General features: G+C 36.7%; 1 protein-coding gene across 10 annotated transcripts in view; it reads left to right on the top strand.

Moving 5' to 3' along the window:
• kalrna (kalirin RhoGEF kinase a) overlaps positions 1 to 16118 on the top strand; it is a 734910-nt gene that overhangs the window by 427113 nt on the left and 291679 nt on the right. For 8 of the 10 annotated variants that reach the window (XM_043693728.2, XM_043693729.2, XM_043693725.2 and 5 more), the window contains exons 15-21: positions 2510 to 2676; positions 4660 to 4779; positions 7844 to 8062; positions 8760 to 8909; positions 12383 to 12497; positions 13026 to 13141; positions 13679 to 13801. In XM_043693728.2, coding sequence (XP_043549663.1) covers positions 2510 to 2676; positions 4660 to 4779; positions 7844 to 8062; positions 8760 to 8909; positions 12383 to 12497; positions 13026 to 13141; positions 13679 to 13801 — 1010 coding nt within the window. The remainder of the gene's footprint in view (positions 1 to 2509; positions 2677 to 4659; positions 4780 to 7843; positions 8063 to 8759; positions 8910 to 12382; positions 12498 to 13025; positions 13142 to 13678; positions 13802 to 16118) is intronic. The other 2 variants (XM_087989060.1, XM_087989062.1) reach the window with 1 other exon arrangement.

Raw genomic sequence — 16118 nt, 5'->3', positions numbered from 1 at the left:
TAACATGGTGTGACTCAAACCTTTTGAATAAAATTCAGGCACCAGTTCACTCTGTCTACAAACAACTAGCAATGAAATTAAATCTCCCAGAATTGTATGCTATTTACACATGGATTTGGCAGTCAGATCACAATGCATAACTTATGGTATAGAGAAGTAACCAAATGGCACGATCATAAAATTGAGATTCAAGTGAAATTCAGGTGAAATTTAAATGAAGTAGATAATTAAAAGTGACAGAATAAGAGGTCAGCAATTTTTACAGTCCTTGGTAAATCTGTCGACATACTTTACCAAGGCTGAAGCTAAATCCTGAAATGGCAATCACAAACACTTAATGAAAGGAATAGTCACAGAACCAGGTTTGGGGGTAAGTTAGTAGCGTAATACCTGGAATGCATTTAAATTGTTTCTAAAAAATGAAGAAGCAGTGCTCCGAAAACTAGTGCTTCCAAATAAATCTATTGGATTATAACCTGGTGTTGTGTGATTTTTAAACTTATGGCAAGAAGAGTAATCTTATTTGTCACTCTTTAACATCATCCATGAAAGTCAGCATTATTTTGTGTCTGGAAAGTAGTAGAAGTAGGTATAAGGTCACAGTGAGTCTTTAGTGATGGCAGTTTTGTGAGCGTGAAAGCAGTAGATAGCCTTACAATAGATGGCACTGCTCGATAATTGACTCTTACTGGTCCAAACCTATGGAAGCACTTTTTTGCATTGTTCCCAAATAGGTGTGCCAGGGCCCACAAATAGAATTGGTATTATCTTGGTAGTTGCAGTCAGTGATGTCATGTTTGCTGTTGATTACCTGAGAGTTTTCTTCTTCCTTAAAGCAGGAACTATATTACTATAAGTGAGGCACTCTCAACGAATCATTGTGAATTGAGATTAGTAGGACCTTCATATATCATTGAGTCTGCTCCTTACATTTATATTTGAATGTGGAACGCTGCATCCACATGCACTAACCTTCCGAGAAAGGGTTTTGCTCAGTGGAGTTCAAATGCAACAGCTAACTATTATCCGTGCTGTAATTAGAGAACCACAATTGACAGTTCTCACATAATTCCACAGTAGTGCTATACAAAAGTGATATTTCAGGGACATCTTGTCATTTCCAACCAGAAATGTATTTTTAGTTGAATACAAATTAATGAAAGGCTAACCGGGTCTAATGTAGCTACTAGTACATTTAAATATCATTAGTTTTATTTACAAAAGAAGTTCTAACCAAAAGTTATCCAATTTATTTAAGAAAGTGCAAACTTTTAGTTGTGCAGTTCGGTTTCTAAAGACATTATTTTCTATTGTTTGAAGTGGGAATGAGGATAGTATTACTTCAAAGTGAGAGGTCTTGAACATGAAAACAAACACATTAAGAGCAAAACTAGGCTTTCAGCCTGTTCCACCCTTCAGTAAGTGCATAGCTGATTTGCTTGTGTTCCAAATTCCACATTTGTCTATCTTTGATAATCCTTGAATCCCCACTCTTTTGAACTCTAGCGGAGAAACCCAAACCAATCTTTCATTGTAAGGCATTCATTCCAGGTAGCAATCTAGTAAAACTCCTCTAATATCTTTATATCCTTCTTTAAGTAAGGAGTCCAATAAATAAATGCAGTAACCTCCACATCATATTTGAGATGTGGTCTCACCAATGCCCTGTATAATTGAAGTATAACTTTGTTACTTTTATGTTCAGCTCCTCTCAAAATAAAGGATTGTATTCCATTTGCTGCTGTATCATACAAACCTTTTGTGGCTCATACACTAGAACATCTGGATCCTTCTGTACCTTGGAATTCTGCAGTTATTAGAGGAATACTTCTTTTATTCTTCCTGCCAAATGAGCAACTTCACATTTTCCCATATCATATTCCATCAATCAGATTTTTGCCCTCTCACTTAAACTATCTATATTGTTCTGTGTCTTTGTTACATCATATTCACAACACACTTACCTACTTATCTTTGTGTGATCTGAAAATTTAGCCATGATGTATTTACTCTCCTCATCTAAGTCATTGGTATGAGTTATACAAAGTTGGAGGCGCAGCAGGAGCTCCAACTTCATGCAATAACATTTCATGTGGAACCCTGTGAAATGCTATCTGGAGATCCAGTATAGTACATCATCTGTCTCCCTTTCATACACAGCACAATTTCCTGCTTTAATGAATTCCAATAAATTGATTAAACAGGACTTTCATAAAACTGCTGGTTCTTCATGGTTACCTTGATTTTTGCAAGTGCTCAGTTATAACCTTCTTAATGATCTATTCTGACTCAACTTCTACAACAGACATTTAACAATTGGCCTTTAGTTTCCAGTTTTCTGCACCTCTCCTTTCTTTAGTTGTAGAATTTTTTTTATATTTTCCATACCAATGGAACCTTTCCAGAATCTAACATTTCTGAATGAAGGCTGAGAAGAATTCAGGTGCTGAGACGTGTGAAAAAGGGAGAGATTTTCAAATAAGCTATGAAATGTGTTTATTCTAATCAGGAATTGAACTAACTTGTGATAAAGACATGGATCTAGGAACACAAGTGCAGGAACTGCTGGAGTTTCTTCATGATAAACAACAAGAGCTCGAGTTGAATGCTGACCAGACCCAAAAGCGCCTCGAGCAATGTTTACAGCTTCGTCACCTACAGGCAGAGGTTAAACAGGTAAAGGAGAAAATAATGTTTAAAGTGTAATCTGTGTTTTGAGTCCTTACTGTTTTTCATTTAAAACTGGAGGACAGAGTCCTTTTTTTTAATCAAAATCCCGTACCCACAACTTAACCACGCATTATTCTTCAACCAAACTGACAGACAGGTATGTAGATCCCCAGTCTTTATTGGTGTGGAACTCGGTTATCAATTTACACAAAGTAAGAAAAAAAAAGTAAACTAGTGGAAAATGTGGAACTTTCAGCAAGCGTTTAAAGAGAGAAATTTGAAATCCCTTCACTCCTGATTTAACGTCACACCAAGAAAGCAACCTTTACAAGCGTTGATTCTCTTGCCTCACAGATTATTTTCAGCACTTAACTGCTAGCTGAGTGGACATACTTTATTACACTCCAAAGAGCCAGTTAGTGATAGCTAGAACTGGAATCTATGTTTATATACTCTTCCATAGCATTCATTTACAGAGATATGCATTTCAAGCATGTACCTCCTAACTCAAAAAAACATGGTTTCAGTCTGTGTCGAATTATAGGGGTACAAATGAATCACCAATAAATCTGCACACAATTAAACATTATTAATAAATTCTGAGGAAGGTTATTTTTCTTCATAGATGCTGCCAGACCTGCTGAGCTTTTCCAGCTAATTCTGTTTTTGTTCCTGATTTACAGCATCCACATTTCTTTCTGTTTTTATAATTAATCAATAATGAACACCATATTCAATTAGCACCTCTTCCCATTATGAGTGAGAATAAATGTGATTTATTTTACCAACTCCAATGAACAACATTGCACACCTTTGTAATATCCTGTTTAGCAAACTTGAGGCTTTTAAATTTCTTTCTTGTGTCCCTGTATCTGTTTTTAAGAGTGTGAGGGTAACACTAAGATTAAATTACAGAAGAATCTTTCATAGCTAATTTTGCTCATCAGTTTAGTTGCAAAACATTTTAGATATAGCCACATATTTCAATTAGATGACCTTAAAATTGTGAATGACACTGAATGGGAGCAAACTAATAGTGACTAAAGCTCAAGACAAATCGCGGAGAGGTCACTCTATCAACTTCAGCTAAAATAAATGTCTTGTATTTTGAAATTGAGAGAAGTACTTGGCCAATATATGTTGAATAAATTAAATGTAGAAGATTCTTAATGCTGTGTGACATTGTATGATGAAAGAAATGAGTATGCTGAATGGAAAGTAATTCCAAAAGGCTTGATGTTACTTAACAAGTGGGAAGTACTCCCTTATCTGGGCTCTCCCTTCTGTAATCAAATTTCTCAGGATTACTGCCTTCTGTCATTTATATCATTGACAGTTGAATGCTGAACAATGTTGTCTTAAATAATGATGGGCTTATACAAATATCAATGTTTTGTTTGAGTCCCACAAAACTTTCTAATTGATAGGAATGTCCATACATATTATAACATGGTATTCATGAAAATGATAACTAATTATACTTGATCATAATACAGAAGTAACTAATTGAATGTTTTTGTTTCTCCCAATATTTGTAAAATTTAAAGTAGGGCTATCATCACAATTGTGAAAGCTATGTTGATAATCCCTAATAATGTGGATAAATGCTGAACAATCAATGGTGTTTTGCTCTAGATACAGATTTTTGTGCTTACAATGACTGAGTTGAATCTGTATAATATAGTAGCAGTACTGGAATCTATACATTATTTTTGGACAAAGAGTAGTCCTGACAATTCTATAACTTTGTCCTCTTCCTTTTCTTCTCAACAAAAGAACAGTTGAACCATCTGTCTCTGATCCCCTTAGGGATTATTATTGACCATGGTGCATGCACTGTGCAGGCAGGATTGTAAAAGACTGAATTTCACATCTTTGTACTTCCAGAAGATATTCATCTTTAACCAATTAAAAGGGAAATCAGCGAACACACTATGGTGAGAATGCTTTAAGAGGATACAATATTGAACTTCTGTTTTTCTCCTGCAGGTATTAGGTTGGATACGAAATGGAGAGTCTATGCTCAATGCAAGCCTTGTTAATGCCAGTTCACTATCTGAGGCAGAACAGCTTCAGCGAGAACATGAGCAATTTCAGCTGGCCATAGAGGTAATACTTACTTTTGTATTGGTATTTAAATTGAAGGATTTGTGTTCTGTCTTCTTGAATGGATTTACTTTGCATGTCCTTTAAAAACTAACAAACAGCACTAGATGTATCTCTGACTTTGCACATGTTTTTCCACTTGCTTTATTTTGTAACACAATAAAGATTCACAGTTCCTTAGAGAGTGAAACAGATGAATTGGCAAATACATATGAATGAACCAAAAACTTCTTAAAAATAATAAATTAGCATGTGATGTGACTAAATGGAAGATCATTTCCTCAGAGCTGTTCCTGACCGACTTGTGGAACTTGGCCAGAAGTGTGATACAAAAACTCTATTTACATTTTGTATTGCAGCTCTCGCTGTGTTATCATATTGGAGCTCAAATGAAATGAGCTGCAAAAGTAATAAAGAAGATTTGTAATGAATTGCATTTATCTAACTTATAAAAATGATATCCTGTGCTATAAAAAAGTTTGAATGCATCAAATAAAGTGTAATAAAAATAAGCCAGAAGGTGTTAACAACCCATTTCTGCAGTACAACTGATGGAATCACAATGGATCATACTGAATTTATTGGAATACCTAACTTCCTTCTTATTAGCTAAGCTTACAGGATTTTTTCTGAATTATTTCGGACAAAATTTCAACAAAAGCCATTTTAAGGTCAATGATTTACAAACTCTTGCTTTGTAAAAATGGTATCTTCTACCTGAATTTTCATACCAAATTCCAAGTGAAAATTCTATGTGATGATTTGCCCTTTCCCCGCTTCTCCTGTTTCAGTATTCCAGTAATTAATAACAAATAGGCCATCCTTATATTTCTGTTTCCTTCATTCCCATTTAATAGTGCACAAGACATTATCCTGAAGAATTGCATGCCAGGGCCATATTTACAGTCTTGATTGTTCATTGGGGTAAAAGTTCATTTTACAGCTGTGCAGGATTCTGATTAGACCGTTTTTATGACTCTATGTTCAGTTCTGGGCATCACATCTCATGAAGGTTAATTAATAGTGGAAGGGTAATGGAATTTCTCCAGAATGAGACAGAGATTAAAGAGTGTCTATTATAAGAATAGATTGCAATGAATAGGCTCACATTCTTTCAAATATGGAAGATTAAGGGGTGATCTAATTGAGCTGTTTAACACCTTGAGAAATAGGAAAAGGAGTAGGCTGTTCGACCTCTCAAGCTCCATCATTTATAGGATCATAGCTGATCCAACATTCCTCATATCCATTTTCCTGCATTTTCCTTGTAACCCTTGATATCCCTACTGATCAAGAATCTATCTATCTCAGCATTTAGTTGAAACAAGGACTCTGCCACCACAGTTATCTGTGGCAAGGAGTTCCAAAGATCCTCAACTCTCTGACAGAAGAAATTCCATTTCACCTTTGGTTAATTAGCACCCCCTTATTCTGAAACAATGCCCTCTAGTCCGAGACTCTCGCATGAGCGGAAACATCCTTTTAGTATTCGCTCTGCCAATCCCATTAAAAATCCTATGTGTCTCAATGAGGTCACTTCTCATTCTTCTAAATTCCAGAGAGTAAAGTCCCAACCTATTTAGCCTTTACTCATAAGACAATCCCTTCATGCGGGGGATTATCTTAAGATGCTGAGTTATTTAAAATGGTCCCATGATTTGCAAGTGTGGGACAGAGCCTTAAAATTAGACTGGCTGTTCAGAGACGATAACAGAAAGTACATCATCACACACAGTTTCTAGTTTAGGGTTGTAATATTCAGCTATTTGAAACCCAGTTTTGGTGCTATGAATACTGGTTAAGATTTCAAAAAAGCAATGGAGGTATGTGTGCACAATTCCAATGTGAAATACCCTGGACACCATTTTGATAAGGGTACTAATGTGCACGTACCATAGCTCTCAGTCCATGTTAATAACATCCAAAGACATTCCCATATATTGTATACCACATTTTTTGTGATAGTCTCAAATAATTAACCAAATACTTACATGATTAGTTCATATTTGTCAAGTGTTCCATCCATAATGAAAGATTCTAGTAACTTGCCCCCAAAAAAAATTAGACTGATGGGTCTATAGTTTCTGGGTGTTTTTCGTCTCCCTACCTTTGCTAATTGTAAATTGACATTGGCAATTGATTAATCCAAAAAGAAACACCAAACTGCCTGATGTATTATCCAAAATCATCTCGCGTCATAAAGCTGCCAATCTGTTAATCTATGTTCCACCAACATTTTTTTAGTAAACTAGTTTAACAAAGGGCTTTTATAGGAAGGTCTTGATTTATTTTTCTCTCATTTTGTAGGCAAGTACTATTTGATCGTGACATCTGCAACCTGTTTGCTTGCAGAACAAAACCACACCTTGTTATGGGGCTCTATTTTCATACCCTTTTCTGAGGGTTTCAGTTTGACAGAAGAGGGAGGCAAATATAAGACAAAACCAAGAGTTATTTTGGGCACTTTTCTTACCTTGCATCTCTACTGACAAGATGGCAGGTCCATGCTGAGATAGTACATTTTTAAAAATAAAATCTACAGCAATTAAATCATCCACTGCTACTTTTCAGGCTACACAAGGTGGAATCATTTTCCTTGGTTTTTTATTTTGACTTTGAAAACACTGGAGATGAGGGAAATATTGCCAAAACATTGTTCCCACTTGATCCACTACTTTTCCATGTACAAATTAAATTGGACATAATCCATGTGAATGTTAGATCACTCCTATTTCTCCTTCTCCATATAGTGCACAATTAAAAAGCAACAGTAATTATGGATTCACATGAGCCCCTGCTGACCTCAATTTTAAACTTCATGCTTTTAAACACTTTGAGATAAAATCAGATCCTAACTATAAAGATCAAAGTATGTCGAGAATGCAAATTTTGTTACGTCCCTTAAAATGATATTCTTCCTCTCTACTGTTGTTGGTTATTAGAATTAACACTTCAATGCAAATCTTTAAAAATGTTTAACTTTCCTACATCTCATTACTCACACCTAATCCCTTTTACCATCTGTCTGGCATTTCTGTGCAAACCTCTCTTTCCTCCCTACACATAGTCCCTCTTTCATGCCACTTCTTTACAGAAAACCCACCAAAGTGCCCTTCAGGTACAGCAGAAGGCTGAGACCATGCTACAAGCTGGCCACTATGACTCAGATGCCATCAGAGAATGTGCTGAGAAAGTAGCACTTCACTGGCAACAGCTAATGCTGAAGATGGAGGACAGACTCAAACTGGTTAACGCATCTGTGGCTTTCTATAAGACATCTGAACAGGTAGAAAATTCAAACATGCATTTTATCTAGACATTATACATAGATATTTAAAGTGCTAAAGCTGAAATTCTGAATTATAACAGCAAAAACATTAATTTTTTTCACTAATTTATTGACAAATGCTGCATTATAATGAGTTTCCACTTGATTGTGTCTTGTACTTTGTGTTCACAAATTTACTTAAGTCATATTTGACAGATGAGCTTTGGTTTATAAATTCCATGCACTATGGATATAATTTCAGAGTATAACTGAGATAATTAGTCACTTAGCAACAAAATGAGGCAGAGATATTTATGCCAGCTTCCAGTGTCAACTCTCCTGAACTCTTGGCTGCATTTTGTGAAGAGTTGCAATCCATCCACCAGGTCCTGACAGACATATGTCTTCTCCAGGATAATAGGAGATCTGTTCTTCCACTAGAAATAATACTTCGGTATTTTTCATTGACTTGAACTGGAAAGCATCTCTTATAAGAAAAAGCACCTCTTCTGGTACAGCTCTCCCCTTAGCATTACGCTGAAATATTAATCTAGGTTATGTGCTGTTGGATTGTGATCCTTGATCCTGGGACTTAGAGGTGACAGTGTTATTATTGAGTCAAGGCCAATATGGTGGTCCATGACTGTATAATTGCTTAATCTTGGAAGCTGTGTGTGTTGAGTTGTCCACTCTGATGTTTGTTCCCTGTTATCAGGTGTGCAGTGTCCTTGAGAGTCTGGAACAAGAGTACAGAAGGGATGAAGACTGGTGTAGAGGCCAAGATAAATTGGGGCCAAATGCTGACACTGACCATGTGACACCATTAATAAGCAAGCATTTGGAACAAAAAGAAGCCTTTCTTAAGGTAATTTATCTTTCCCAGTCTGCTTAAAAAGTTATGGTCTGAATTTCCTGAGGGCCTGCTCTTCCAACACATGTCCCGGATTGGAACTCAGTACCCCCTAGTTCCAGACCTGAGCCTCTAACATGCCAAGCTGACTGCTGGAGGCTGCATCAAAAGTGTGACCCCAAATTTGCTGGCATCAAGCCATTCCATTGGCAGGGAGTTGGGGTCATGAAGACATGCTGTCTCTTATTTGAATTTTTACTCCTTACAAAGAAGACTTCAAGTACAGGTTTTTCTGCTATAATGCGCGTTTCATCAACATGAATTCACTGTAATGCAATTTTCAAATTGGGGACACTGTTTCTAAAGCGCAAATGTTTACATCACCAACACTTTAAGCATTGTTTCTATAATGTGGGGTTGCACAAGAACACAACCATTGCATTGTAGAAGAATTACCTGTGTTTAAAATATAATCCCCTCCAGAAAGTTTCTGTTGGAAACTTCTGGGACCCTTCCTGAAGCCTCATTGGATCACATGCTAGCTCCCGGAAAAATCTCAATATACCTGAGCTCAACCTGAAGTTTTATTGCAGTGCTCACTCTGCCTGTGGCATGCTCTCTCTGACATTCTCCACTCCCAACAGAATTCAGGCTTTCCACATACTTTGTCTTCAAGAATTTCAAGCCCTTTTTAAAGCACTCAAGTGGCCACAGTAGAAGTAATGTGCTTTAAGTTCTGTCCAAACAAAATAAAGTCCTCATCAGAAGTGGACTAAACAGTGCATAAAATATTTGGCAATTGTTCCATTGATTCTATTAAAGGCACTGCCACTTTATTTTCTTGAGAAGACTTTAAAATAAAGTAAGTCCCTGTACTTCAGAACCCTGCCATCTGCCTCTACTGTTAAAACTACTGTAAGGGTGTGACATTTTCCAATTTCCCCTCTTAACCAACCTGTAATCTCCCTGAATTAAATGGTCATCTACTGATTGTTTTGTTTTTTTGATCAGTGCTTTAACTTACTTAGAAGTAAATGTTACAAAAAATGTGCAATATGGACCATTTAGTCCATTCTGGGTTTTATGATCCACATGAATCTTATTCCACTGCCCTTTGTCTAACTCAAGCACTATAGCCTTTTAATTCTTTCTCCCTCAGGGTGTTTATCTAATCTCCCCTTAAATGCACCTCTGCTACTTACCTCATCTACTCCTTGTGGTCATGAGATTCGTATTCTAATCACACTTAGTCTATCAATGTTAAGAGGTTTTGTCCTGAATTCCCTATTGGATTCATTAGTGAATATTGTATGTTTAAGTCCTCTAATTCTGCTTTTCCACGCAACTGGAAACATTTTCACTGCACTTATCATTTGAACATGAAAGGATTAATAAGACAATTAATTATTTTAATGATATTGCTCATTAATAAAATATGCTTCTCAGTTTTGATTCTGATTCCCTTTATGGCTAAATAATGCGATGGTTTAAAAGCACATTATAAATTTATTGATTTGGGATGCTAATGCACTGATGGCTGATGAGCTTTCCTGCTATCAGTACAGCCTTGGAAAATTACTCCTTTAATGTTCAGAACCCTGCAATGCAATTAATTAAACTCAGCAATTATTGTCTTTAAATGCTTCCAGTTGAATAACTGACAAATAAACAACTACTAATTGTTTAATTATTACCTTAATTTTCTTTCTATTTTGTTGATATATAAAAACCTTGGACAAAGCAGTACTGAACATTTGTTCCTCCTCTAACTCCTTTGATGCATTTCCAGCATCCAGTTTCAATAAGCTTCAACTCTTCTTCAGGTTCCCTCTTTCGCCAAAGGATGAATGTAACATTGTGATAGTTGCTTCCAATGTAAGCGATCAGATTGCATTGCTAACTTTTATTTAATCATTCATTGATGTGGGCATCATCAGTTAGGCCAGAATTTATTAGCCATCCCTAATCGTCTGGAAGCCAGTTAAAAGTTAACCACAATGCTGTGGGTCTGGAGTCACATTTAGGCTAAACCAGATAAGGTTGACAGATTTCCTTGCCTAAAGATGATTGGTGGGTTTTCATGACAATTGACAATGGTCACATAGTCTCCATTTAGACAGAGAGGTTGAGGGAAAGCATTAGGACCTAGACTGTGGAATACTCCACCATTCTAGGTCATAACTGATCATCACTTCAATGCCATTTTTCTGCTCTATCTTCTTATTTCTTAATGTCGTTAGTCTCTAGAAACCTATTGATTTCTGTCTTGAACTATTCAATAACTGAGCTTGGGGATAGAAAATTTCACCCTCCGAGTGAAGAAACACCTCCTCATCTTCTGTTGCATCAAAGTAGAAGCCCACCATTGGATAGTGAAGAAAATAAATGTAAAATACCTCTCCTCCGAAAATTCCTTTTGCTTGAAGTCTCCATTCAGTTTGCAAACTACACAGAGACTCCTGTATTTTTGGAGCTACACTGCTTGAAGTAGTTTGAACTATTTACCTAATTAACCAATTAGACATTCTCTAGTAAAGCTTGTATACACTGTGTAAAGCTGGAAAAAACTTGCTCCACCTTTTACCTAACCTTAATTCTTGGCCCAGTTTAAAAAAAATACATACTAGTGACAAATTTTATAAAGATATTGACAGTTAATAACTCACCATGCCCAAACTGACTGTTTGAAATCTCCATTCCCTTACAATGTTTTATTACATTAAAGGGTTGTATAAGTACCAACTGTCGTTATTTCACCCAAAGCAGATTTGTAAGTTTGCTGGGCATCTGTCACAAGGGCTGTGCGGAAAATTTTGAATAATGTTTTGGTTTGGGCTTCCAATTCAGTCAGTGTGCTGCCCAGTGTTCTTTGGTCACTGGTGGGCAGCACACCAAACTGGGGAGTGGAATATCCCAGGACTCTGTGGGCGAACCAAATGGAAAATTAACACTAAAATGTTGTGGTATGGCGAGGTGGTGTTGTGTGGAATTGGTTAATGAAAGAGGAGGATGGATTGAAACCTGCTCACTTACAGGTTGTAATGTATTTGTGGGTTCAGGATGGATGTTTCCTCAAAATTGCCTCCCCAATCTGTTTCAGAGTGTCATGAGATTCGTATTCTTTAAGCATCTATCCATTTTTTAATGGTCCCTTGTTAGACTGCCCATTGCCTGGTCCGAATGAGCATAGCATTTGTGATACAAGATCCTGCCATTTTGATTTGAAAATTGCTGATGGTTTCTGACAGCTGGCTTAGACTGTGACTTGCATTTGGAACTGGTCTCCTGCCTGCTTCAGATTGCAGTGACGGACACCCATTTAAAGGTTCTCCTGAGCATGGCATCAGATGGGAAGGGCAGCCACTATTTCCTTGCTTTGTAAATCACTCCTTCTGTGTTTATGTATGGAAAGCACGAATGAAGAGGAGTTGGTGTGATCAGTTTGAAGAGCACATGGATTCTGATGAGCTTATTGTTTGTGTTCACAGGCCTGCACTCTGGCGCGTAGGAATGCTGAGGTATTTTTGAAGTACATTCATAGGAACAATGTGAGTATGCCTGGTGTGGCTGCTCATACAAGAGGCCCTGAACAGCAAGTAAAAGGTGGGTTTGGCGCAAGAAAAGTTGCACCATTGGGATATCATCCACTGTTGTTACTCAGAAAATTAACTATATTCATTTTTGTCCAGCAACTTGTTAGTTCAAGTAATAATAACATTTTGTAAGTTTAGATTGCTGCTCAACAGTTAGAATCTGTTTTTTTTTTGTTATTGTTGTTAATTTTATCTTTTTCATACTAGTTTTTATTGCATGTAATCCAAATAAAACTTCTATTGTTTAAATCTCCCTGATTGAATGTTGTCATCCAGGAGGGTATATTTGAATGAATTTTCATTGGTTTACCTTCCAGCACTTTACTTTTACATAAACATTTTGAGTTTAACCCAATCACATATTTGTCTTTTAACTCTGAGCTTCCTGATGTTGACAGTTCATCTTTAACTGCAGTGCAATTGAATCTTATTTCATCATTCTGAGCGAATGAAAACATTTAGTAGAAATTAATATTGGAAAAATAGCCCCATATGCTGTCAGAATTCAAGGAAGTGATGGTGTCATTTTGATTTGCAGCTATTCTGAGTGAGCTGCTTCAGAGAGAGAACAGAGTTCTTCATTTCTGGACAATGAAAAAGAGAAGACTAGACCAATGTCAGCAGTATGTAGTGTTTGAACGAAGTGCTAAACAGGTAGGTGTTACCTACAATCCTTTGTTGATTATTAACTTGAAGCCTTGGTAAGTTTTTTTGCATTCTTTGAAGTGCGTGCATATTTCTGTTTCAAAGAAAGCAAAGCTGTGATGAACATATAATCTTTCAAGGGAGCTCCTATCAATAATACTACCGAAGGGTTTTGGATAGAAATCATGACGAGGAATGCAAAGTTTTAATACATATTCTCTCAGTGTGCATCAGGAATAGCACAGTAAAAACAACACTGTAAGCTTTCGTACTTTGTTTTCATTTCTTTCTCCAAAGGTTTGATTACCAGCTCTGGGGAAGAGGCAAAGACTTGCTATAATAAATTGCAGTTTAATACAATATTTTACATATGGAGCTGTGTCCTCTGTGATTTCTTTTTTTTAGTGTGAAGCTCGAGTTTTATCTTATGATGTAATGATAATGGGAGGAGGACTAAAACAAACAGATGCCACTGAATTTGAGGAAAGAATTTTGCCATTTTAGGTGGAACATTTACCTTATTGTTAATCCCTGTACACACAACAGGCTTTGGACTGGATCCAAGAAACAGGCGAATATTACCTCTCCACCCATACCTCTGCTGGGGAAACTACTGAAGAAACTCAGGATCTTATGAAAGAATATGGTGAATTCAGGATTTCTGCCCAGGTAAAATGAAATAGGTTCCCTTGAGTAATTTGTAACTTACCAATGTCTTTGATGCAGATATTCCAGAATGGCTTTAAATCTGTGTCAGAGTGAGAGCTGATACACCTTTTGCCCAGTGCCATCAATATTTCTGTTCAGAGAGAAAGAATACATTTGGTTGTTGAAATGTAATTTTTCTCATTGATGTGTACATTTAAAAAGTCTGATTTTTAAAAAAAAAAAATTTCCAAACTGATATAGACAACAGATATTTGCAATTATCCGTATATACTATCTCTGATGCTTTTTCAAATTCAGTTGACACAGTCATGCCACAAAGGATGTTTTAGAATGTGTTTAACACCAGAAAATGAGTATCTACTGTAATAAAATTACAACTTGTACTGATTAAAGGGATCTTATTATAAGTATAATCTTACAGATCATATGTTAGGAATACCAACATATGGTACATGCAGGAACTCCACACTGAAAATCTGTTTCATTCTTTTTTAGTCTGTGTACTAAAGTACTTCTGTCCTCAATTGTTTAACTTGTTGGATTATTCATTCTGTTATCTTTGTGATAAAGATTAAAAGATAAATTGTAACATAAATATTTGGTAAAGATTATGTTTACCATTCGTGGACTATACTCTCTTCAAATTTCTGTTGTTAATTTGAGTGTTTTTTTTGACATCCCTCGTCTCCATATTTTTATATATTGTGATATAGTGGAAACTTCTAAAGTTCTCAATTCAACGTGTACACAGTTCATGAGATAATGCTTATCCTGCTATTATTTTTAAAGTTAAGTGTTCATTTCTAGCTTTGAATGAATCAGAAATGAGTTTTCTCATGTCCCTTTAATTTGCACTTCAACCTCAGAAGGGTAAACAAGTTGAACAAACTCAAAAATTAATTTCTGCTTTTACATTATCCATGGATGAAGCCTCTAATTAGCGTAAGAATTCAAAATTATTAGTTGAGTATTTTCTTGCACAACATTTGTCTTTTGGAGTGGGCATGATGGGAGAGAGCAGTCAGTCTTTTCACTCCTTTACAGTTGTTTCTTAGTGGCATAATATATTTATCGATTGGTTTCATATAACACTGGTGTTAGTTTAATCCATTCTTTAATGTCGTTGTTACATGAGGGCTACAATGAGTTCAGTTAGTCAGAGATCTAGCATTTGTGTGCTTTGGATTGAGGCTTTGATGTAAAGGTAGTAAAATGTATGAAGCAATGGCAAATAAATGGGATTTAAGCTTGATATGATCTAAAAGAATGAACTTTTGCTTCACGGTATACTAATAGTTGCAGTTATTTTTCACTCCTTCTGTAAAATCTCCTTCCTTTTCTGAATGAGATGTATGTGTGTGTGTTTGTGTGCTGGGGAGAGAGAGAGAAAGAGAAGCAGAAACAAACTTATTTATTTTAGCCATTAGCTTTAGACAGTATTCATTTTTTTATCTCTCCACCCCCCAAGGCTCCCAGCCTCATTCCTGATGAAGGGCTCTGGCCCAAAATGTCAATTTTCCTGTTCCTTGGATGCTACCTGACTTGCTGTGCTTTTCCAGCAACACACTGATCTCCAGCATCTGCAAATATCACTGTCTCCTAGTATTCATTTAGTACCCATGGTACCTTTTATTTCACCTCTCCTCCTTTACAATGTCTCTTAAAACCTACTAAATCTTCAATAAAACTTTGGTCACCTGTTCGGTGGGTTTATCTTGGTGCCTCCTCTGAATGACCTCCAGCTTGTCCATGACCAAAGTGAAGCATGATCATTAAGCACCAACTGTGCCTTACCAATGTAATCTGCTGCTCTTCACCTCACTAACCAAATATTGGACTGTTTGGTGCCCATCTTAGGCAAGCATGTATCAGGATAGGTGAAGGGCTTGCCACTGCTGAGACCATCTGGTGTTCACATTGTTGGCATCGTATTTAAAGCTCAGTGGCACACCACCTCAAACGCTGCCAGCCCTTCATCCTGAGGACCTTAAACCATTATCCCCAAAGAAATGGCCCAGAAAGGTAGGTTAACTGCTGTTTGCTGACAGGGACCTGGAGTTTCTGGGGGATAGAATGATGAAGAGGATGAGAGTGCTGTGATCTTGATGACTGGCAAAAGGAGATTATGCCAGAAATAAAATAGTGACCTGGGTCAGTGCAGCATCCTGGGTGAAATGCAGTGCCCAGGAGTGCAGGCAGTAATTTAATGATCTTCAGTACTCCATGAGGGTAAGTGTCAAAATCTTCTCTCTGCTATTTCACATTCACAGGGCCACCCATGGTCCTTTTACTAATGCTCATGGAATACAGTTTTCAG

Source organism: Chiloscyllium plagiosum, unplaced genomic scaffold (assembly GCF_037043375.1).
Source record: "Chiloscyllium plagiosum isolate Xiang-an unplaced genomic scaffold, Cpla_swu_hap1 HiC_scaffold_7, whole genome shotgun sequence".
In the NCBI taxonomy this organism is placed as follows: domain Eukaryota; kingdom Metazoa; phylum Chordata; class Chondrichthyes; order Orectolobiformes; family Hemiscylliidae; genus Chiloscyllium; species Chiloscyllium plagiosum.
This window is presented reverse-complemented; position numbering and strand designations above follow the sequence as displayed.